Source organism: Antechinus flavipes, chromosome 1, assembly GCF_016432865.1.
Source record: "Antechinus flavipes isolate AdamAnt ecotype Samford, QLD, Australia chromosome 1, AdamAnt_v2, whole genome shotgun sequence".
NCBI lineage: Eukaryota > Metazoa > Chordata > Mammalia > Dasyuromorphia > Dasyuridae > Antechinus > Antechinus flavipes.
The window spans coordinates 327,277,945-327,302,941 of NC_067398.1; the positions used below are offsets into that span (position 1 = coordinate 327,277,945).

The following is a 24,997-nucleotide window of genomic DNA, read 5'->3' on the forward strand; positions in this document are numbered from 1 at the left end:
CTTACCTTTGATGCCTTTTGAAAATTGTAATGAAATTGAACATAGGTGTTAATTTTGACATTCACAGGTATTCCATTTGTCTAAGAGATAGATAAAAAAAAATCCTGTTTGGGGGTAAAGATGTAGGAAGAGATTGATATAAAACATAAGAGACTTCATCTAGGTCATCTGACAATCTTTTTGGAAATATTAACTTATAGCTAAGCACAAAAGGTAGGTGAATAAAACATAGAATATTAAAGGAAGGAATTTCCTAAAGAGGAGACTAGAGGGAAGATTCTTACTCAATGTCATTCTTGGTAGAATCGTGACAAAAACCAGTTCAATATTATTTTTCCTTTGCTACTTCTTCCAATATACTATACTGTCTTTCATCCCTTTTACCACTACAGAAATTTGAAATCAAATTGAAGCAAACTATTAAGATAATTTGACCTAACTTCAAATTCATTCTCAAGGAGCTATGAATACTCAACCTAGCAACAGCACCCTGCTCAACTTATTTTTATGCAAATTAAATGCACTTATCAGAGCAGCCAAAAAAAAAAAAAAAAAAAAAGTGTGGGTGTGGGAGTGAATGCCTAATTCTTAAGAAGCAACTAGATAGTAGATTTCATGAATTTTTAACTCTTTAGTTAAGTTACATAGGTAAGCTGATTAAAGTCTTTTGCAAAATTATTTTAATTTCAACCCCAAACTTAGATAACAGCGTTTTAGGTGTGTTTTTGGGATTTCACTTGTTTGACCAAAGCAAAAAAGACAAGATTTATAATTCTCTTAAATGGGAAAAAAAAGCACATCTTATTTTATTGTCACTATGAAGAGGCAAAAGCAACAAAAGGACCAGGTGTGAATTAAAGCAAGAGCTTTTTGACCTGAATACTTCCTTTCTTTTCATTCTTTTAAAAAGAAACTTCCTGTAGAACCAAATCTAAAGCTCTAATGCAAACTGCTACCTGCTACATACATGGGATCTTTACACACAATAAACATAAACAGACATATATACATAAAAAGAGCACAAATTTAAGAAGATTTTAGAATAGCCTCACAACAGATCTGTCTGGTTTGACTGTAAATTCCTCAAAGGTAGATCTTGACTACACAGTTTTCTCATATTCCCTACAACTCTGAATACAGTGTAGACACTCAAATATTATTATTTACTATTTGACTGACTAAATCAAACTGCATGGAAAAAAGGAAAAACATCAGTTATATTTTAACATTCACACTCAATGTAGAGACATTTTTCTCTCTTAACTTACCTTTGTGTCTGTAGACACCAAAGTGTCTGACTTGGAGTGGGTGTAGGGTTTGTAGGACTTAGTAACATGGCACTATAGATATTGGAGGCAACTACGAGAATACAGAGAAGTATGGGACCAATGATGGCTCCTTCCAGGCCTAGGTAGTATGCTCCACCAGCTACTGCTAAACCAGTCAAGTAAGGATGGCCTCCTCTGGAATAACAACACAAAATTATACATTATTATACATGAAAGAATATATTTGTGACTTTTAAAAACTTGACAACTGAAATATCTAAAAGCTGACAAACTGTTAAAAAATCAAAATAACAATTTCTAATCAATAAATGGTCAAAGCAAATGAATTTTTTAAAAAATGGGCCATACTGATGATTACTAAAAAAAAAAAAAGCTCAACTTGATTAATAATCACAATAATTCATATTAAAACTACTCTGAAGCATCACATCACTCATCAAATGGATAAACATGCTGGCAAGATTGAAGAGGAACAGATATACTTATCTACTGATGTTCTAACTTCACATTTTAAAAATCTTTTTGGACAGAAATCTGGTAATACATAATATAAGTTACCATATTAATCAAACTTTTTTTTAGAAATAGCTCAAGTGGAAATGTTTTGCATGTATGATGGGTATCAATGAGTAGGGGAGGAGGTTGAGAATGGGAGAGAGTTTGTTACTGAAAATAAAATTAAAAATCACATTCTAACACAATAATTCCATGGTTGATAAGATATCTTTACAGTATAATAAAAAATTAAAGAACAATCTTTAAAAAGAAAGATTTTCATAGCAATGTTATTTTGTAAAGATAAAAACTAGAAGTAACTTAAAAGTCCAAATGGTTAAATAAATTGTAACACATTACACAGTGGATATTATAATACAGTGGTTCTCAAATGGTGCACATGAAGTTTTAGCTAGGTGTGTGGACATGCTTAAGTCTTCTGACTTCCATATTGTGCTGTGATTCCTATGATCAGTTAATCAATCAATAAATACATAATAAACATATACTATATGCCAAGAAGTATGCTAATCACTGGGGATACAAATAAAAGAAAAAATCCTAATGGAAATTAATACTGTGCTTTGAAGAAAAAAAAATTTTAAACCACTGCTATAGAGTTTATGTACTGAAATTAATTTAAATCTCAATAGTTTAGCTGGTTGTAAATTACTTTGACTTTATAAGTTTGAGAAGTTCATCATTAGAGAAACTGATTATTAACTCCTAGACATTATTTCTATGATCTGGATCCTTAATATCAGAACAAAGAGTGGTGTCTGAGGAATATAGTTGCATAGGCTAATGTGTCAGTATAACAATTCCATTATATTATTGTTAATGGAAAAAGATACAATAATGACCCACAGTCCAGGCAAGTCTTTAAGGTTGTAAATGAAGAGCAGATATATTATTAGAGGGAGTTTATTCATTTGAAATTTTCTATGCTAAAGAAATTGCAGGCTCAGTGCATTCAAAAACAAAAAAACAACCTCCACCAAAAAAAAAAACAACAAACAAGTAAAAACACCCGTGTCCCACTTTTTTGGTGATCAGACTTCTGGCAATTTGAACCATTCAGGATCAAGTAATGAAATTGAAGCTAAGTGTGAAAAAGTCTTCAATGTAAATGACCCAGTACTAAAAAGCTCAAGTAATCTAAGAAGCTGAGGTTTGCCTCCAGTGAGTTACTCAGACAGTAAGTGACAGAGGCTGGATTTGAATCCAGGTCAAATCAAGCTTCAAATCAAGGGCTCTTTCCAGTGGCAAACATGGCATTACTCAGGTATGAGCACTCTTCCTGGAGCATTATTCCAACAAAAGTGTGTAAAATAAGTTACGAATTATGACACTTGGCCACACAGCACACTGAGTAAATAGTGGACAATAGAGAGAAGGAAGAACTATGGAAAACATTTTTCTGTAGGTTTCCTATCTCACTGGATCATGCCAGTCTCTTGTAGGCAGTGTGGTGAGATAGAAATCATAATGAACCTCAGAGTCAGGAGCTCTAGTTTCCCATTTTAATTCTGACAGTTAATTCCTAGGTCATCAAAAACGAGACAGTGCATTGCTCTGCACCCTAGTTTCCTCTTCTGTAAAAGGATAATTTACTCTCACAAAACTGTTGTGATGAAAGTTCTTTTTAAACTGTAAAACACTCCTACAATATGTCTACATCTTTAGAACAAAAAGTTGAAACAATTTAAGTAGGCCTTATGAACCAAGAAGATACTACTATATAGTAGAGGCAACTTGTAGCACAGTGAACAAAACAATGGAATCAGGATGGCCTGAATTAAAATCTGGCTTTAGACACTAGCTGTGCAATCCTAGGCAAGTCACTTAGTTTGTTTCAGTTTCCTCCATTAAAAATAAAAAAAGATATTATCTTATTTTGTAGGATTGTTGTATGGATTAAATGACATATTTACATATATATGTATATATATATGAACACACATATGTATAAACACCCTTAGCACAATGCTTGGAACAGAGAAGGTACGATATAAATGCTTATTTCCTTCTTGTTTCTTCCCTTCCTTCCTCCTCTCCAAGATAGCAAGCAATCTGATCTAGATTATATACGTGTATACACACACACACAAAATCATTTTAAGCATATATTCATGTTGTGATAGAAAAATTAGAGCAAAAGGGAAAAACCACAAGAAGGAAAAAACAAATAACAAATAGCATTCAGTCTCCATAGGTCTCTCTCTGATTGTGGATGGCTCTTTCCATTACAAGTTTATTGGAACTGTCATAAAACTACTGTTGTTAATGCTAATCTTTGAGGTATCAAAATAAGATTATATTTAGTATACTCTATATGAGAAAGCAAAGTTGTGTGTAATGTACATTTTGTATAAAGATTTTCATGAACCAGAGTGAAATAGTGCTTAAACAGTTGAAACTGGGAGTCAAGAAGTCTATATGTTCAAATTCCATCTTTGTCATATACTGACTGTGTGACCTTGGTGTAAGCTGCAACTTCTCAGTATCCCAGGTAATTAAGACCAAAAGCTAGAGGTAGGTTAGCCATCTGCATAAGTAGGGGGAGTTTTCTTATACTAATGAAGTTACAAGTGTGGAGTAAAAAAACAGATTTCCATCAAAAATGGAAATTAAAAAAGACAGAAAGCTCGAAAGAATATATTTTAATTACACAGAAAATTCATACATGTAAAATACCTCATTCCCCAATACTAGCCAAATGAGATTTTATTTTAAATATCTTATTAAAATAACAGAATAGGTATTTACTATTTTCTAACTATAAATCATGTGATGCAAAATTAAAAGTAAGATTTGAGGATATGTCAAGGTAAAAATGAAACATCCTTTCCCAGTATATTTTACCTATTAAATATCATTGCTACCATTTTAGTTCTTTGTATTTTGTTGTAAATCTGTGACTTCTCTTGCTGTGATCTTTATTAGAACAATTTAGCAGCAAGAGTTTTGATTAGTTTATTTCTAACTTCTTGGAAAGAAGTCAAGGGATTGATTTGCCTCTAGTTTTCCTAGCCAGCTTGGAAGACTCTTAAATAGGCATCGTTTTCTGGCCTTTATCTTAGGAGAAAAGGATTCTTCTTGTATTTTCTTTTCATGTTCCTTAGATATAAAGAGGATTAATTATAATTGTGTATGCACATACATAGACAAGAAGTTGTGTAGGCCTCCAGATGAAAGCAAAACAAAGTAGCAGTCTTTTTATAATCAAAAGAGCTGTTTCTCCATCTTGAACATTACATCAGTTTTAATCAACCCCCTTCTCTCTGATTAATACTCAATTGACATAGGAAATGTTTTCTTTGTTATAGCAGATTTCAAAAAGAATTTACAGCTTGCCATAGACTTTTGAGATAAAATACATTAGAAGTTCTCTGCCTTAAAAAATCCCCATATCTTAACATTTACAAACACTGAATAGGAAAAAAATTTTTTGAGACACATACACACACATTTTTTATATTTCTTTTTCCTCAAAAGGTACATAAAGAAGAAAATGGGCTGAAGTGAAATTGCTACAAAGGTTTATGTTGAAACCAAGATGCAGAGTGATATAATCAATAAAAGACTAGCCACAGAATAAGGGAACACTTGGGGCCTTCCTCTGTGACATGAGCAAACTACTTAACCTCTGCTGCCCTGGGCCCCTCTAACACTGCAAGTAAAATTGCTGCTCTGCATCAATGGAATTCCAACATAGCTATTTCATCACAAGTCAGGACCAAAATCAAACAACAACAAAAAAAAGATGAAATTATTAGAAAACACAAGGAAAATTACTTAAAGATGTAGATATTTGATTTTTGAAAGCTTCTTTTTTAAATGCAGAAGTTCTGAAATAGAACATTAATTCTTTATTTTGGTACATATCTACTAATATTTCTTTCTCCATATAAGATACCACTAAAACATGTGTTTGCTTGAATTTTATTTATTCTGAAATTCAGTAACATACTTCCTTAACTTTAATTCTTCAGTGGATCCGTGATCACACTGATGTATGTATTGAATGCAGATCACAACTCATTCCCATCTTTTAAACTGGACAATTTATATCTGTATCTTCCTTTACAGAATCCTTATTGTATGCCTCCTTCCCAAATTAAAGTTGTTCCTCTGGGTCTTTTAACATTTTATAGGTTAATGGTTGTACCCAATCTGTTGTTTCTCACTCTTGGCACATGGCTGGCTAACTTTGCTTTCCAATTCTGACACAGAGTCTGGCACAGAGTAGACATTTAATAAATCCTTATTGGTTCATCATACAGATCCTCAATTTTTTTTTTGAGGGAATTGGGGTTAAATAATTTGCCCAGGCTCACATAGCTAGGAAGTGTTAAGTGTCTGAGGCCAAATTTGAACTCAAGTCCTCCTGAGTTCAGGGCTGGTGTTCTACCATTGTGCCTCAATGATTTTTTTTATGTCAATTCTGGCACATCAATAAGCATTTATGTGCAGCATACTTATGCACCAAATATATATATCTCTTCAGTAACATAAACCACCTTATTTTATGAAATCAGTTTTTATTAAAGTTTTACAAAGGCAAAAGAACACAAAGACTGCTTGAGTAAGAAAGCCTAAAAGAACTATAAAAGTCAGCCAAAAATGATTTAAATTTTTTTTATCAAGATATTAAAACATTGATATAATTACAACTAATACTGCTTATAGTTTTGTTAAATACTTACCCTGATATATCAGAGTAGATTGCAGTATCTACAAAGTAGGTTGGCAGGAGGTGAAAAACCAGAAGCAAGATGGCTTTACATCCTTCTCCTTGAGTAAGCCATAGGTCCAGGACTGCAGGTATTGCTGCCCAATATGTTCCCAGAAATGGTACTGCTCCAAGTATTGCTGCTAATGCTAATAAATTAAAAAAAACTTTATATCATAGAAAAATAGTCAACAAAAGTGGTAATTCTTTGCAATAGTAACTCCTCCCCCCAAATTCACATACAGTAAAATAACACAAATTCACTGGAATGTTCAAAGAATGTTGTGTACTGGCTTAATGGATTAAAAAGTAAGTGAAGGTTAAACTGATTAACTGAAGTCAAGCTTCAGTGAACTGGAGGAATAGTGTTTACTGAAGAATTCCCACACACAGAACCTGTTGAAGTGGAAAGAACACTTGGATTACATTTTAGTCTCAGCCTTGACACTAAATCACTGTCACCCGTGTAAGTAACATCACTTCTTTAGGACTTAAGTTTCTTCCTCTCTGAAATAGAGACAACACTCCCTGCCATATCTATCTTAAAAGGCTTTTGAAAGAATCCAATGAGAGAAGCACTTCTGGGACTTGTAACAAATAGGAGAGGTGTCAACCATAATTAAATGGCAAAGACAATTTTTTCAGCAGTAACTTCCTGGCCAAAGTGCTTAATGACCAAGTTTCTTCCCTAGGCCTAGAGGCTGCCAAGTAGGTAGATGGCACTATTCTTTCACAAGTGACCCCAAACTAATTTCTGACAAAGGTGAAGATATGTTCAGAACATGGAAAGGCCCAGGCATCTCCTCTTAAAAGTAATCCCCAAGAGCTACCTTGTCTTTATTTACCTGGGGATGTAAGGGAACAGAAAAAGGGTCAGGACTGGGGTCCTGTGTCAGTCTGAAACTGGGAAGGTAGAATGTGCTTTTAAACTTTAAGCCAATGTGGAATTTAAGGTTCCGTTTGGAGGTGAAAGTTTATAGCTCATCTAATTCAACTTTCTTATTCTACAGAGAAGAAAATGGAAGCTCAGTGATTGAAGTTATATAGACTCAGGAAATGAAGAAAGTTTGGCACTAGACAAGAAGTTGACCTAGGCTGCAAGGATGAAATGACTACTAGACACCTGAAAACTAATTACCAAGCTGTAGTATATCTGGTGTCATGCTATGGTCCTAAGCAAGAATTTTTGAAATGTTTAGTTCCATGTGTCCAAAGGGCTGTCAAACTGTGCATACCCTTTGATCCAGCAGTGTTTCTACTGAGCTTATATCCCAAAGAGATCTTAAAGAAGGGAAAAAGACTCACATGTGCAAAAATGTTTGTGGCAGCCCTGTTTGTAGTGGCAAGAAACTGGAAACTGAGTGGATGCTTATCAGTTGGGGAATGGCTGAATAAATTATGATATAGGAATGTTATGAATATTATTGTTCGGTAAGAAATGATGATTTCAGAGAGACCTGAAGAGACTTACATGAACTGATGCTGAATGAAATGAGCAGAATCAGGAGATCGTTGTACATAGCAACGTGATTTTATGATGATGAATGTGGCTCATTTCAATAATGAGGTGACTCAGGCCAATTCCAATTGACTTGTGATGGCAAGAGCCATCTGCACCCAGAGAGAGAACTATGGGGACTGAATATGGATCACAACATAGTATTTTATTGTTGTTTGGTTGAGTTTTTTCCCTTTCTCATTTTTTCCTTGTTGATCTGATTTTTCTTGTGCAGCATGATGAATGTGGAAATATGTATAGAAGAATTGCACATGTTTAATATATATGGAATTAATTGCTCTCTGGAGCGGGGTGGGAGAAAGAGAGGGAGAATAATTTGAAACACAGGGTTTTGCAAGAGTGAATGTTGAAAATAAAAAGTTATAATTTAAAAAAATGTTCAGTTCCATAAATCTGATTCTGTTTTTTCTGATGGCTCCTCTCTTGGTTGTTACCTTTCCCCATCCATCAATTCTCATTCTCTCTAATCTTCAATCTGTCCATATCTGTTGGAAAACTTCCAGGCTGCCTACACAAAAGTACAGGGTTCCTCCATCCTTATAAAATTCTCACTTGAATCTATTGTCCCCTCATGTTATGTTTCTTTCTCCTCCTTTTTATAGCCAAATCATCAGAAACCCCTAATTTTACTCAAAGCCTCTTCTTCCTTTCTGAATTCCTTGTAATTCTGACCTTATGATTTTCATCACCTCACAAACTTCTTTTTCCAAAATGACCAATGACAGCAGTTACCTTTTCTCAGTCATTTTTCTTGATGTTTTTGTATGAAGCATTTGATCCCAAAGACTATTCTTTCTCTTCCTAATTTATCTCCTGATCTTCTCCCCTCTGTGTTTTCAAGATATTCTCTTGCAGTTCTCTTTCTATCTATCTGGCTGCTCCCCCACTGCCTATATGTGTAGATAGTCCCAAGTTTCTGTCTCTCAGATGATTTTCAAATCTGTATGTACAATCTTAGCCTCTCTCCTGAACTCTAATCTCTCACATCACCAGCTGACCACCAGACATTTCCAACTTCATGTCCTATGGACACTTCAAATTTAATATATCCCAAACTAAACTTATCTGTTCTTCTCCCCCCAACCCATGACTCTTCTGAACTTCCTTATTTATGTCAAAAGCACTACTATGCTTCTAGATATCTAGTTGCACAATTATGGAGTCATTCCTAATTGTCCCTTCATGCCAAATGTTCACTCATTTTTCAAAACCACATCTCTTGCATTAGTCTTTCTTTACTTTCAAGGTTGTCAAGCTAGATCAGGCCCTTATCACCTGTAGCTGGAATACTCCAACAGCCTTTTAATTAATATCTCTTCTTCAAATCTTTCTCCTCTGTAATACAGTTTTATGAACTGAAGTGGTATTTCTAAAGTTCAGATTTGACTATGTCATCTTCATGTTCAAACAAAATGTCCCTCTCTTATCTCTAGAATAAAATACAAACTCCTCTGCTTAACACTGAAAGTTTTTCACAAATGTTGCAAAATTATAAATAATAAGACTGGCTCTAAAGAAGACATATTAGAAGACACTCCCACCTCACCTTTTGCAGAACTGGGAGGTACCCAAATGTTGCACATTGAATATATTCTCAGACTTTTTCAATGTATTGTTGTGCTGATTTTCTTCACGCTTTTAAAAAATACTGTTTGTTACAGGGAATGGCTCTTTGGGAGTTTTAGAGAGAAGGGTATTGAAGGAAATTATGGCAATGTCAAAAAACACGTCAATTAAAAACTTTTTTTTAAAAAAGCAGCTTTTTTGTAATCTGGCTTTGGTATTTTCTAGGAATAGTGCACCTTTCTCCCTGCCACATCCAATTTTGGTCAAATTGATCTTCTTGATACATATGATATTATGTCCCGTCTCTGTGCATCTGTAGTCTGTCCCCATGTCTGAACAGCACTGTTTTATTTTTGTCTTTATATCCCTAATACTTAGCACGTAGTGAGTGCATAATAAATGCCTGCCGATTGATTCTCCTCTCTCTCTAATCTTCTTTTGAGTTTCTGTCTATTTTCTAATCTCTAAATATGGATTTTCCCCAAGGGTGTATTGTTGGTCCTCTTCTACTTCTATATATTTAATCTATCCTTTCAGCCCTGACCTCTCTTTATGAGGCTCAGGTTAACATTTCTGGCTGCTTTCAGATTAACTGGGCCTAGATATCCTATGGACACCTCAAGAACAACACATCTAGAAACAAGTTTTTTATCTTTCTAAACAATGAAGTTATGAACTTGCCTGTGAAAAAAAATATTCTGATGACTACTTCGATACTATTATTTTTTCAGCTGTTCAATCATGTCCAATCCTTCTTGATCCTGTATAGAATTTTCTTGGCAAAGAACTGGAAGGGTTTTCCATTTTCTTTTCCAAGTAGATTAGGCAAACAGAGATTAAGTGGCTTGCCCAGAGTCACACAGCTAGTGAGTGTTTGACACTGGATTTGAACTCAGGTTTTCCTAAGTCTAGGCCCAGAGCTCTAGCCCTGAGATACCTAACTATTTCCAAGGCAAACAGAGAGGATGGATTTGAACTGAGGTCTTCCAACATTCTACTCACTAGACCAACCTAACAACACAATATAATTCCATGTATTTTATTCATTTAAAAATATTTTCTTTACTAAAAGAAAATATTTTTTCACTAGTGAGTAGAGTACTGGCCCTGAAGTCAGGAGGATCTGAATTCAAATCTGACTTCAGACACTTAATATTCCTAGCTATGTGACCCTGGGAAAGTCACTTAATCCCAACTGCCTAAGCATAAATAAATAAGTTCCCCCCCACCCGGAAGGGATATATAGGTTTCATCAGACTGCCAAAGCACCAAGAAATAAAACCCCCTGACTTAAACCTATTTTTCATGTATATAATCTTAGGGTGACCTTTTATTCCTGTTCCATGTATCTTTTTTTGGATGTAGACATCCATGCATCTCTAAATATAATCTTTTCTAATTTTTACTCTTTCAGTAATGGAAATTATTACTAGATATGGTAATATTTCTAAGTATTTAGCACAAAGTGAGGAAATTACTATTTTACCAGTATGTGATTATAATTTAAGGTAATGCCCTTCTTATTAAAGAATATTAAAATTAGATTACTATGAAAAATAAAATTAATAGCCCCTTTTAACTACCAAAAAATCAAAAGGTTTCTTGATCAGGATCTCTCTTCCAGGGTTAGAAAGCAAAGATCAGAGCAGGATAATACAAAGACTTGAAACCATGTCACAGGAATACTGGTTAAGGGAATGGGAATATTTTGTTTGCAGAAGAAAACACTTGGGACCGGGACATGGAAATTGTCTTCAAGAAAAAGGTCCTTGATCATGTGGCTCCCGAGGGAACAATCACAATCAACGAATGGAAGTTAAGTAGAGGTAGATTTTGATTTAATAAAATAATTTCTTAACCATTAGAACTGCCTGGAAATAGAATGAACTGACTGATGAGATAGTTGAGTTCTTAGTTCTATGTATCCTTTGGTTAAACTAAGATGGAGTTATCAACCACACTGTTGAGTATGGATAAATAGGGAAAGAAGGTATCAGTGACAAGGCAGCTCTAGGCAACATCTCTTCTGGATGACAAATATCTACAGAAAAGAAAAAAAACCTATGAGAAGTGAGATAAAAAGCTAGTGAGGATATGTGGCATAATGGACAGAAATTCAACTGGGAAATCAAAAAAGGTTATAGTCTCAGTTCTTCCACTATCAGGTTATATATAACCTCATCCTTCTAAGTCTTAGTACCCTCATCTATAAAAATGAAGGGCCTGAACCAGATCATCTCTAACTTTGTAACATACAGAATGAATCAGAAAAGAGTTCAAGTACAAAGAGGGTGCTAACTGGTTCCAAAAATTAGAATTCAGAGAAGATATATGGATACTTCAGGTAGCAGTAGAGAAATTCTGGTCCCCCCAAAATAACAACAGTAACAACAACACTCTGTATAATATTTACAAGGCTACAAAAATGTTTGCAATAATCACAACTGTTTTAAAATATATGTCAAAACACACTCTGAGTCCAACTCTCAAAAGATTTCTGAATCAGAATTAGAAAAAGTAATTCTTCAAACTTGGGGATTAACATATGTCCCTAACCAAAACATCAATTTTCTATAAAATATTCTAAATATCTTTAAAAAGAGTACAGCTGTGTTTATGGTATGATGGTTACCTGATGGGATGAAGACAATATTGATTCCAAATATGGTATGAGTCAACCAAGTATACAATCCATAGAACCCAGCCATTTTCAGGGAAGCATCAAACACACCTCTAAAATGACCAAAAAGAAAGCACAGTAGATAAAAACACTCACACTGTAACTTGGAAAATTCAATCATAATTAAGGTTAATGCCCTTATTGTTAAAGCGTGTCAAAGCCACATTACTATGAAAAATAAAATAACCCCATTTAATTAATTTAAAGAGTTATCTAGGTAATAAGATGGATTTTCTAGATACAGGGTTTGTAGTTCTTATTCCAAGATTAAAAGTCTTAATTACTCTTCTTCTCATGTATCAATGGCAATAACTCATATTGTTGTCCAAATACTTGATATTATTTTCTAAAGTCCAAAGATTCATGTTTATTAGATTGTTGCTGCATTTTGTTTTTTGTCTTATTTTTTGGCAACTTTACCTCATATGTGAGGTTAACTCTTCTTAAAACTTATGGCCTCCATTCTGAAGATCTACTCTTTTGCATCTTGTGGTTTATTATTAATTTCATATAATGTTTTCTTATAGGCTAGGTCATATTCTTAGTATGAAATGAAAAATAAAAACAAAAACAAGGAAAAGATTCAACAGGGGTTTGGCAGTAATTGGTTCTCTGCGGCTACTGGTAAAATAAATCTTTACAGCTTCTCTAGGATCTTCTACCTTAAATTCTACCTTGGGTTGCATTACCTTTGACTTTTGGATTATTTTGTTTTGAACATTTGTATTTTGGCACCCCAACGTGAACACGGATAATCAAAAGTTGGCATGAAGAATCAGTCAAAGGATGCAATATAGAAGACATAATTTCTTATTTTAGCGTTATCATTAATTACCAGCTAAACATTTCCCATAGCTCTCTGGGCTTTCTTATTCTTAAAATTCAGATTTCTCTGAATTTTTTCTATGTTTATATTTTTAGATGATTTTGTTATGAGGTCTCTCCCAGTTCTCATAATCCGTGATGTAATGACAAAGAATCACCAATTAAATATATTGATTCTTTATACCTAATTCACTTACCTTGTTTTCATCCCAGCATTTATTTTATTGCCAAAATTATAATAAAATTTTTTAATGTGGGTAACGATGCTGACGACAGAGATGATCCTAAGGGATCCAGTCTGCAATATGTTACCCAAAGCAAGGAAAAAGATGAATGACACTTAAACATTTCTCCTTTTATTATCTAACTTTGCCCACAAAATTAATTTAGGTTAGAAAACAATAAAGTAATTGTCTACCAAGTATAAAAATCACGTGGAAAATAAGGGAAAATCTCATGAATTTAACAGATTAATTGAAGTCAGTCAGTCAATAAACATTTTTTAAACACTTATGTACTGGGCAGTTTGCTAAGTGCTATGGAATACAAAGAAAGTTCAGGGATACAAAGGATAAAAATATGGTCACTGCCATTAAGGAACTTATACTTTTAATGGAGAGACAATGTACAAACTAAATATGTGCAAGGTAACAAAGTAGATGAAAGCTAATCTCAGAAGGTTTGAGAAAGCACCAAGAAAAGTCCCTTGCCAAGGGTGGGATTTAAGTTTAGTTTTGAAGGAGGGAAGAGGGAAATAGAAGACTAGAGAGCATTCTGGAAATAGGATACAGCCAGTGAAAAATCATGGAGTTGGGAAATAGATTTTTGTGTGGAAGGAATAACTAGGCCAGTGTACCTGAATTGTAGCGGTGGCAGAAAGATAGAATGTAAGACTGTAAAGGAAGAAAAAGGCCATTGTGAAGGGCTTTAAATGTCAGAGGACCTTATATTTCATCCTGATCATGACAGGGAGTTATTGGACTTTATTGAGTAGGAAGTGACATGATCAGACTTAAACTTTAGGAAGATCACTGTGGTAGCTGAGTGGACGATGGACTAGAATGGGGAGAGCCTTTAAGAGCCTCATCCTAAAACACAGAATTATGGTTTGGACAAACTGGAGCAAAAAGCCCCACGAACTAAAGTTAGAGAGACCGGTAAATCAGAGAAAACATTCAACAGTAATAAAAATTATTGCAAATTTTAAAATCCCCCAAAGAGTAACTCATAATAAGTGAAAATAGAGACTAAAGGAAAAGTGGATTTTTTACAAGGATTTGTTGTTGTTCAATCATTTCAGTCATGTCTGACTCTTCATGATCCCATTTGGGGTTTTCTTGGCAAAGATTCTGAAATGATTTGCCATTTCCTTTTCCACCTTCTCATCTCCTCCATCATCAACAGATTTAAGTAACTTGCCCAGGGTTACACAGATGGTAAGTGTCTCTGAGGCTAGAGTTGAACCTAAGAAAATGAATATTCCTGATGCTAGAATTGGCACTATTTATTATGCTACAAAGCAGTCCTCTATAGGGATTACATGAATACCTAAAAAAACGAAGCAAGAGAAAATATGAGGAAAGAGTTGGGAAGATAATAAGGAGCTTAAAAGAGAAAAAATGATAAACCTAATTCAGTATTGGATTCCCTAAAAATCAGAATAGACCAAACAAATCAGTAATGGATTCCTTAAACAGATCAAACAATCTAATGACTCTCTGAGACAGCAAGAAATATCACAACAAAAGAAAATGACTGAGAAAAAATCGAGCTGCTATGAAAAACTGATCTGGAAGAAAGGACAAATCATTAGATTATCTGATAATCATAATGAAAGAAAAAAAAAACATGAACATTTTCTTTCCAGAATCATAAATGAAAACATATTAAATATAATAGAATTTGAGGAAAAAGTTAAGATAGAAAGATTCCCCAATTACCTTTGAAAGGAACTCTAAAAAAAAAAAGTCCCAGGCATGTTAGTCAAAGCCTCCGTGGGCTCCTTCCCACATCCAAAAAAAAAAAAAAAAAATCGCAAGCAGCCAGAAAAAAGAATTTCAAATAGGAAGGGACCATAAATAGGATAATATAAGCTCTGGAAGCTTCTACTAAAAATGAATGGAGATCTCGTAATACAATAATCCAAAAAGCAAATGATATAGACTTATAAACAGGAGTAATTTATCCTGAACAATGGAATGTAATCCTATAGGGAAAAAAATTATCTTTAATTGAACAGAGGACTCTGAACTACTTTCGATAAAAAGACCAGTAGTGAGTAGGAACTTTGAAATGCAACACCAGAGTCAAGAGAAACCTGGAAAAGTCAATGTATCTAAGTAACTGGTAAGAGTTGTATAATGATATGGTACTAACATTCTAAGACAGAAGAAGAAGAAACAAGTATTGCTTTAGGACCTTAAAAATCTTCAAAAGGTACTGAGGGAGCTAAATTTAAAAATTACGAGTTAAACGAAAAAAGAAAAATCCCACCAGCCATTTCCTGGGAATAAGGATTTGCCACAGTTAATTCTTTTCCTTGTGACAGAGATCAGAAGTGGAAAATCAGAGGATTTGAGCAGCAGCTGAGCATCAATGAAAGAAATTTCAATGAAGAAAGGCATGAGATAATAATGGAAGGGAAAATAAGTCTGTCTGATATTATTGGGCAGTAGGAAAAGAACAAACCAATCCCTACCCTTTGCCTCCAAATAGAACACACCAACTCCTGAACTGCTTCATTAAGACATACTCATATCACACTCATTGATAAATACCTTCAAAGTATCCTGGGAGAATAATGTGACATAAAGTTTAATTAATCTTCATAGCAAATCATGGGTTCCTAACATTTTCCTGATGAGAAACAACTTACAGAAGTACCATCATGTAATGAAAAGAATGGCAGATCTACAAAGTGACCTGGACTCTCTTCCATTTATTTCTTTTGTCACTGAACTCATGAGCTCATCCTCTGAGCTTCAGCTTGTTCATTCAGAAAAATAAAGGATGGGCCAGGTCAGAAGTCAGCAAACTACTGTCTGGGCCAGACTGGCCTTTATCCTTCTGTAAGGCCTGTCCCATTTTCTCCTACAATTGAATTCCTCCTTCTGGGACATTTAGACTTCCTCTGAACTTCAAAAAATCATCCCCTTCCTTCCTTTTCAAGAGCCATCTTCCTCTTTTAGAACCTGTTGAAGATAGCAATTATTTTTCTTTTTGCTTTTATCTGTATCTCAGTGCTTGGGACAAAGTGAACATTTAAATAAAACAAGCACTTATTAAACCTATTAAATACTTGCTAAGTATGAGGTATTGTGCTAAGTGCTGAGGATACAAAGAAAGGCAAAAACAGTCCCTGCCCTTAAAAAGCTCACATTCTAATAGGAGAGATCTCATGTAAATGACTTGGTAAGTGCATGATCAAAACAGAGTGGAGAAGGGCCACTTTCTGAGGGAAGGCACTGGCAGCTAGAAGGATGAAAGAAGCTTCCAGGAAAAGCTTCCAGCAGAAAGTGGGATATTCTCTAATAGTTGGAAAATTCTTATTTTTGCTAAATCAAAACTTGTCTTCTTGTAGTAGAAAATTTACTACTAGATGAAGTAGCCCATTTCATTTCTATGTAGCTTTGTTATAAAGTTCTATTACTTATATGTTAAACTGATCTATTTTACCACGACATCCCACTGTTCTTAGTCATGCCTTTCTACTATGGCATACTTGCAAAGATGACTTCCTAACAAGGAGTATATTAAAAAAATCAATCAAGAAATGGAGTAGAAGAAAAGGACGGTTAAATAGTGTGGGTTGAGAGATAACATATGGAAATGCCAAATATGCGTATGTACTCAAGGAAAATTAAAAAACTTAAAGGAAGGCTCCTATCACACTAGACTACAGTAGATTTAAGGGAGGACACATAAAAGAAATGCACATTAAAGCGTAGATGGATTATGATCTAAATTGTTGGAGGGATCACACATATTAATAGGATCATGAAACTCAAGAATATTAGTAATGAGATGGAGGACAACTTTATTTTCTTTAGAAAATATACTAATGTTTCACAATATTGTAGTCTATTTAAATTCTTCTTAGCACCAACTTTAGTAGTTAGGAAAATATTATATTTACTGATCTAATTATTTTAAAATAATTTCACTTCATTAATTTTCCCATATTATTAAGATTTTTATACTATTCCATCACTGTTAGAAGAGATACTTGTTCCAATGAATTGGTGCCTATTTCCTTGCTGTTTTAAACCTGCCGTTTACATTTCAATTTATCTAAACTTTACCTAGTATTGTGTTTCCTAAATTTTTTAAAATGAAAGCTTAATTTGCCCTAAACAGAAAGCAAAAACCTTTATTTCCTATCCTACACTAAATGCATAATAAAAACTAAATACTCTGACTCAGAAATGGAAAAACAAACCCAAACAATAATTTTTCAAGTAAAAACGTTGTCTTAACAACATTTATATTATGTAATATATATTTCTGGTAAGTTCCAAAAGTTACAGTATAAATATTAACCAGAAGACTATACAATGCTTTAATTTGATTCATATAAGCAAATTCCAACTCCCCCAACAAAACCCAAAAGCTACAATAACTTTAAGCCACAGCCATACCCGTGTGCATGCACTCATGTGAAAATATCACACATACTAAATTGCACTAAGGCCGTGACAACATGCAACTTAGTAATGTGCAATATCTCCACTAGAGCAAGCAGAATGAGAACATCAGGGAAGAAGGGCATGGTATGCACATTGAGGACAATGACATGCTTCTAGGGGAAAGGAAAATGGCACAGGCAAAGATGTACATGCCGCTAATTCAGGGAAATCCATGAGCTCAAAATCAAATATCATCTTCATTCATTCAGCAAACTAACAATTAAAAAAATTAGAATAAATTAAGATTCAAGATTCTATGAGATTAGTGAGTCTATAAAATAAACTATGTACTTCAGAATGGAAAGCTTGAAGTATAAAGAGCTTTCAATATCTGGTAATGCTATTAACTCCCAATAATAATCCATTCCACTTAAATTATTATTGGCTTACAAATAATTCAGATTTTTCTACTTTATTAAAACATTAGGATTAATAACTGATTATGCACATCTGATTTTACATTCTAAAGCCAAATTGTATATTGGAGAAATTACAATGTTAATTATCTACATGATGTTTTTAAAGTCATATTTCAAGAGTTCTTTTTCCCCAACTTAAAATGATGCATCACATAAATGTTTCTATGAAGGAGAATTAGATTTCTCTTGAAAATGGATCTTCTTGCTATCCTGGCCACAAGAGAGTTGTCAATGGTATGGAAGAAGGTGGTTCAGTGACACCCTTAATCTTCATGACACTGAAATTTTCCTAAATTTATTTTGTTTGTATAGCCAGTGAAAACATTAACTTAAAGTCTTAAAGACTGCTAAAATGATTTTTAATTACAGTTCTGAGATTTATACAAACTTGAAAAATCTGTCTTAAATTTTTTTTAAAATTATTATCAAGATGCCCAAATTTTACAATGCTTTCTGAATAACACAGATATATCTAGTATAAATGAACATCATTAATTTAGGGAAATACATTTGGTTATATTTTAAATGTTTATTAAAAGTGAACTGATCAAAGCATCAGAGGATTTTGCTTTGATATAACATGTCTTGAATATAGGTTAGTAGAGTTAAACTTCATTTTTGGTATATGTAATTGTATTGTGCAGTTTGGATAAATTATTTAGCATTTATAATATTACTATATTAATTGAAAAGAATTAAAAAAAATCTTATTTGTCCCTTGTTTCTCATCTGAAGGGAAATCTCTGGAAAAACATGGAATCTACCAGAGAAGGGAGACTTTGCACTAAAAAACTAAAATACAGCTTCATTTTGAAAAATAATGAAAAAAGTTAAAACTTCATTTTCTACTAACACAGTACTACTTTTTAATAAACCAAAATTTTAGAAAAGGTCATTAATTGTTCATTTCAGCTTAGTGAGTAGGATAATCTTTGGTTTCCAAATTTTCAAGCTGACTCTTAAATGTTATTTTCATGTAATCAAAATGACCAAATATCTATCACAAAATATTGTATGCAACTAAAATCTTGCTTCAAGATCCTTATACAGAACATACATTTCAGTGAACCTGGCTTTTCTATATATTTAATATTTGTGATGTGCCCTATTTCCTCTGTTTCATTTATCTGAATCCCATCTTTTATGTCAAGGTCTATATGAATCCTTTTTTCATGCAAATTTCAATCAATTTTTTTTTTTTCACTGAGATCACCTATTGAACTTCTACTCAGTCTTTGAAGTACAATTCAAATTCTACCTCCTAAGTGAAGCTATCTCTAATTTTCCCCACTGGTAATACTGTTTTTCTGGGGACTGTACATAAAACTTTTTTTCCTGTTAGATACTCTAATGCAGTCTTAATGTGATATCTTATATTTAACTACTTATATATAAGGGTTATGGAGATAGAGACTATGTATTATATAAATCTGCATTTCTTCCATAGCTTATCATGGTGTTTTGCAAACAGTAAGTGATTAATAAATCAATTAATAAAACTAAGCACTGCCCCCCTGAGGAAACGTCTCCCACATCTCTGATTTGATGTTTGGCTGTATGGAGTAGGAAAGAGGAAAGAATAAAAAAGTTACTTTGGGGGAGATCAAGAAGACTCATTCAATTAGTAATAACTGATGCTCTAGCCCCAGCCCTTTTCAGAGGATGTATTTGGAATCCTCCTCTCTTCCTTTGGAAATTTTTGTGGCAAAACCTACTGACAAACATCTCAGTCATCAAATCACCTTAAGAAAACTCAGCCACCAGCTCTCCATTATGAAGGACTGTCTTGGCTGATGGAAGACAGATAAATGGTAATAGACTTTCATATAAGGGACAGAACCCATTCTTCCTGGTGCCTGCCACTATTGTATTAAAAAAAAATGACCTAAACCAATCCATGACCTCTTCATAACCACTAAACACTCAGGTTCTTGCATGTGGATGGAGGAGGGAACTACAGCTAACACTCAGGCCTCTTATCAGGAACTCAGGAATACACATGCAATCCTAGAAACTCTCAGAGTCTACATGTGGACACCAGCTTGCTCAGGAATCTACTGCCATATTCAGAAGCACAATCTTTTTCACCTTGCTTTATCAAACCATTGAATAATAACGTATCAGCTCTCAAGAAATGGTGAATGTCCATGCTGGGCCTTTTGTTGTCAAGGTCCCATCCAGGACAAGATGTTGTACATCAGGTCCAACTAATTTGAGAAATAAAAGGAAGAAGAGAAGGAAGGAGGAATGAAGTAAAGGAGGGAAGGAAGGAAGGAAGGAGAAAGGAAAAGAAGGAAGAAAGGAGGGAGGGAGGGAAGGAAAGAGGGAGAGGTAGAGAGGAGAGGAGGGAAGAAGAGAGGGAGGAAAGGAGGAAGGGAAAGGAAGGAAAGAAAAAGGGAAGGATGGAAGGAAGGAGGGAGAGGAGGAAGGGAAGGAGAGAGAGAGGGAAGGAGGAAGCGAAGAAAAGAAGGAAAGAAGGAAGGAAGGAGGGAAGGAGAGAGAGAAGAAAACCAAACCCAAGAGTTTGGCATTGAGTAAGAAGAATTCCTTTAGATCCAAGCACTTACCAAAAATTGATGCAGGATCTTATGCCCTGCTGCCTGCCTCTAATCTTCTGTCCACTTTTGTGTGAAGAGAGAAAGAATTTCATTCCTCTGCTATCACAGGCCCCCAGGGAATAAGATCCTCAGTCTCTTGTATAGTCTTATGACTAACAAACTCCCCCATTCTTCATCCTTTATACATGGTACTGAGAGGCAAAATTATCTTCCCTGCTACCATTCCTTGGCTCTCCTTCTCTGTCTCTTTCTCTTATTCTATCATTAACAAACTCTTTTCATCATCTCTCTTCCTTTGATATCCTTTCAACCTTGCTTTTTTTTTGGTGTGTGTGTGTGGTTTTTAAAATTTTATTTTATAATAACTTTTTATTGACAGAATCCATGCCAGGGTAATTTTTTTTTTACAATATTATCCTTTGCACTTGCTTCTGTTCTGATTTTTCCCCTCCTTCCCTCTACCCCCTCCCCTAGATGGCAAGCAGTCCTATATATGTGAAATATGTTGCAGTATATCCTAGATATAATATATGTTTGCAGAACCAAACAGTTCACTTGTTGCACAGGGAAAATTGGATTCAGAAGATAAAAAATAACCCAGGAAGAAAAACAAAAATGCAAATAGTTTACATTCATTTCCCAGTGTTCTTTCTTTGAGTGTAGCTGCTTCTGTCCATCATTCATCAAGTGAAACCGAGTTAGGTCTCTTTGTCAAAGAAATCCACTTCCATCAGAATACATCCTCCATACAGTATCGTTGTTGAAGTGTATAATGATCTCCTGGTTCTGCTCCTTTCACTTAGCATCAGTTCATGTAAGTCTCACCAAGCCTCTCTGTATTCATCCTGCTGGTCATTTCTTACAGAACAATAATATTCCATAACATTCATATACCACAATTTACCCAGCCATTCTCCAATTAATGGGCATCCATTCAATTTCCAGTTTCTAGCCACTACAAACAGGGCTGCCACAAACATTTTGGCACATACAGGTCCCTTTCCCTTCTTTAGTATTTCCTTGGGATATAAACCCAGAAGTATCACTGCTGGATCAAAGGGTATGCACAGTTTGATAACTTTTTGGGCATAATTCCAGATTGCTCTCCAGAATGGTTGGATTCGTTCACAACTCCACCAACAATGCATCAGTGTCCCAGTTTTCCCGCATCCCCTCCAACATTCATCATTATTTTTTCCTGTCATCTTAGCCAATCTGACAGATGTGTAGTGGTATCTCAGAGTTGTCTTAATTTGCATTTCTCTGATCAATAGTGATTTGGAACAGTTTCAATTTCATCATCTGAAAATTATCTGTTCATATCCTTTGACCATTTATCAATTGGAGAATGGCTTGATTTCTTATAAATTTAAGTCAATTCTCTATATATTTTGGAAATGAGGCCTTTATCAGAACCTTTAAATGTGAAGATGTTTTCCCAGTTTGTTTCAACCTTGCTTTTAAAGAATATCTCTGGAAGATACTACATCCTTGGTCATCCCTTAAAGCAGGGCTTTTTAACCTTTTTTTTCATATTCAACCCCTTTTTACCTGAGAAATTTTTATGTGATCCCAGGTATGTAAATAGATAAAATAGATATATAAATCAAATATTTCCTGTGCAACTCCCACATTTAGTTATGAGACCCCATATGAGGTTGCAAACCACAGTTTAAGAAGGTGGGGACACAACGGAGTAAAAAAGGACAATAGTATGCTCCTCACTGTCAATTTCCAGAGCTTTTCTATAACTATCATTTCTCTTTTGAGATTCATCAATCTCTGTCTCCCTGTTTGGATCATATTGTACTCTAGTGGCCTCTGGATCACTCTCTTACTCCTCTCTGCCAAGTCTAGAATCCAATTTTCATTTTCTCTTTCCATCCCAACTCCTAAAGTTGTAATATATACTAACATTCCCTAAAATACTTTGGTTTCCTAGTCTATTAACCATTAATCTGTGAATCTGAACTTTGAAATTCCTTTCTCTGATCATAATGTCCTATTTTCCCTATCTCATTTCTCCTAAACCTCTTCTTCACCCATAACATGATTTCTAGCACTCCATTCCTATACTCTCAGCTCTCCTACTTTTTGTCATATTAGAGGTTTATTTTCCATTCCTTTGAGCCCCAACCCTGTAACTGATTAGGTAAACTATATATTGACTCTTCCTACTCTTGAACTCCTCCTGCCTCTGCAAGTACTCCACAGAGTTCTTGTCTTGGGTCCTCTTTCTCCTCAAAGCTGTCTCTCAGTAACCTGGTTAGTTTATCTAGTTAAAATCATCTCTAAGCAGATAAGTCCTAGAATTATGTATTTAACCTCAGTCTCTCCCTGGAGCGTCAGTCCAACTGTTAAATGGGCATTTCAAAAAAGTTCATCTTAAATGCAACATGTCTAAAACAACTTATTAGCAACTTTCTTAAAGTATTACTTTATTTTTTAAAGCATAGTGACTTTTTAAAATCCTTTTTTTTTTTCAATTTCAAATTTTTTCTCCCTATACCTTTTCCTACCCAATGAGAAGGCTAGAAAACTCAAACCTATTACAAATATGTATAAATCATGCAAAATAAAGGCCCATTTTAGTCATGTCCCATCCTATTCCACCCCTACCCCCCCCTCCAAAAAAAAAAAAAGGCTAGGAAAAATATGCTTCAATCTGTAGTCTGAATCTATCAGAGTTCTCTCTCTGGAGGTAGAGAGTATGTTTCATCATGAGTCCTCTCAACTTGTGATGGGTTATTATGGCGATCAGAATTGTAAAATTTTTAAGTTGATTTTCTTTACAATATTACTGGATTGTTCTCCTGGTTCTGCTCACTTCACTTTGCATCAGTTTATAAAGGCCTTCTCAGATTTGTCTGAAGTCATCCTCTTCATTAATTCTTATAGCATAATTGCTTTCCATCACAGTCATATATCACAACTTGTACAGCCTTTTCCCAATTGATGGGCATCTCCTCAGTTTCCAGTTCTTTGTTGAAACAGCTGCTGAAAGCATTTTTTGGTAGATAGGTCCTTTCCCTCAATTTGTTCTCTTTAGGGAATAGCCCCAGTATGGTACTTCTGGGTCAAAGGGAATGCACAGTTTAAAATAGCCCTGGTGGCATACAAACTTGTTATCTTTCTCCCTAAACCTCTTCTCTGTTTAAGAAGATTCTCTGAATAAGAAACCTTATTTCTTTTTAAGGCACCAATGTCCTACTAATTTCACAGGCTTATCAAAACTTGATTATTGTTCTTGACTCCTCACTCTACCTTACTCTCCATATCCCATCTTGCTATGTCTCCTGTTACATCCCTTATATTCAACTCCTCTCTCTTTATACAACTAGCTACCACCTTGTTTCAGGCCCTCCTCCCCTCTGATCTAAAGTTTTACAATAGCCTCTTGGCTCAAGTTTCATTCTACTTTATGCTAAACTCTTCAGCCAAAGTAATTTTCCTTAGACATAGTTGTGACCAGGTAACTTTCCTACTCAATTCTACGGGTTTCCCCATTGCCTCTAAAATAAAATATAAATTCCTCTGATTATCTTGTAAAGCAATGAACAACCTACCTACCTCACCTACCTTTCAAAACTCTCTGACACCACTTGAACAACTTCAATCTGCAACCCAGTCAAGTAGCCTGTGTTCCTCACTTACAACACAACATTTCCAAACTCTGCTTCTTTGTACTGGGTGTCCTACATGGACATGCAATCTTTCCTTCCTTCTGCCTCAGAATTACTGTCTTCATTTAAGATTTTGCTCAGACACCATTTTCTGCATAAAGCTTTTCCTGATCCCTTGAACTATTAGTTCTCCTTTCTCCCAAGATAACTTTTATTCAACTATTTGTCTCTGTAGAATATATTTATTAACTTTATATTTATGTTAGTTATAGTTATATGTAGTCAATCCATAAGCATTTTATTAAGTACCTATGTCAGATACTCTGCTAAGAGTTGGAAATACAAAGGAAGTTTAAAAACAATCCTTGCTCTTAAGGAATATGTAGTTTAATGGGATATGTATAATTTGTTTCTTCCATTAAAATGTTAGCTCAATGTGTAGATGTGTAGAGATGGTTTCTTCTTCTTCTTCTTCTTTTCTTTTTATACTTGTATCCCTAGTACCTGACAAAAAATGCCTCACACATACCAGGCAAATAGATACTTGACTGACTGTTTTTGTTTCCTACTCCTATTAGCATTTACACCTTAACCCAAAACTCT

The 24,997-nt window shown here is 34.5% G+C and overlaps 1 protein-coding gene across 2 annotated transcripts in view; it reads right to left on the minus strand.

Moving 5' to 3' along the window:
* The window catches only part of TMEM245 (transmembrane protein 245), a 98,340-nt gene that overhangs the window by 8,095 nt on the left and 65,248 nt on the right, over positions 1-24,997 (minus strand). For both annotated transcript variants that reach the window (XM_051966974.1, XM_051966966.1), the window contains 3 exons: positions 12,237-12,337; positions 6,494-6,668; positions 1,269-1,463 (listed from right to left, as the gene is read on the minus strand). In XM_051966974.1, the coding sequence (XP_051822934.1) occupies positions 1,269-1,463; positions 6,494-6,668; positions 12,237-12,337 (471 nt within the window). The remainder of the gene's footprint in view (positions 1-1,268; positions 1,464-6,493; positions 6,669-12,236; positions 12,338-24,997) is intronic.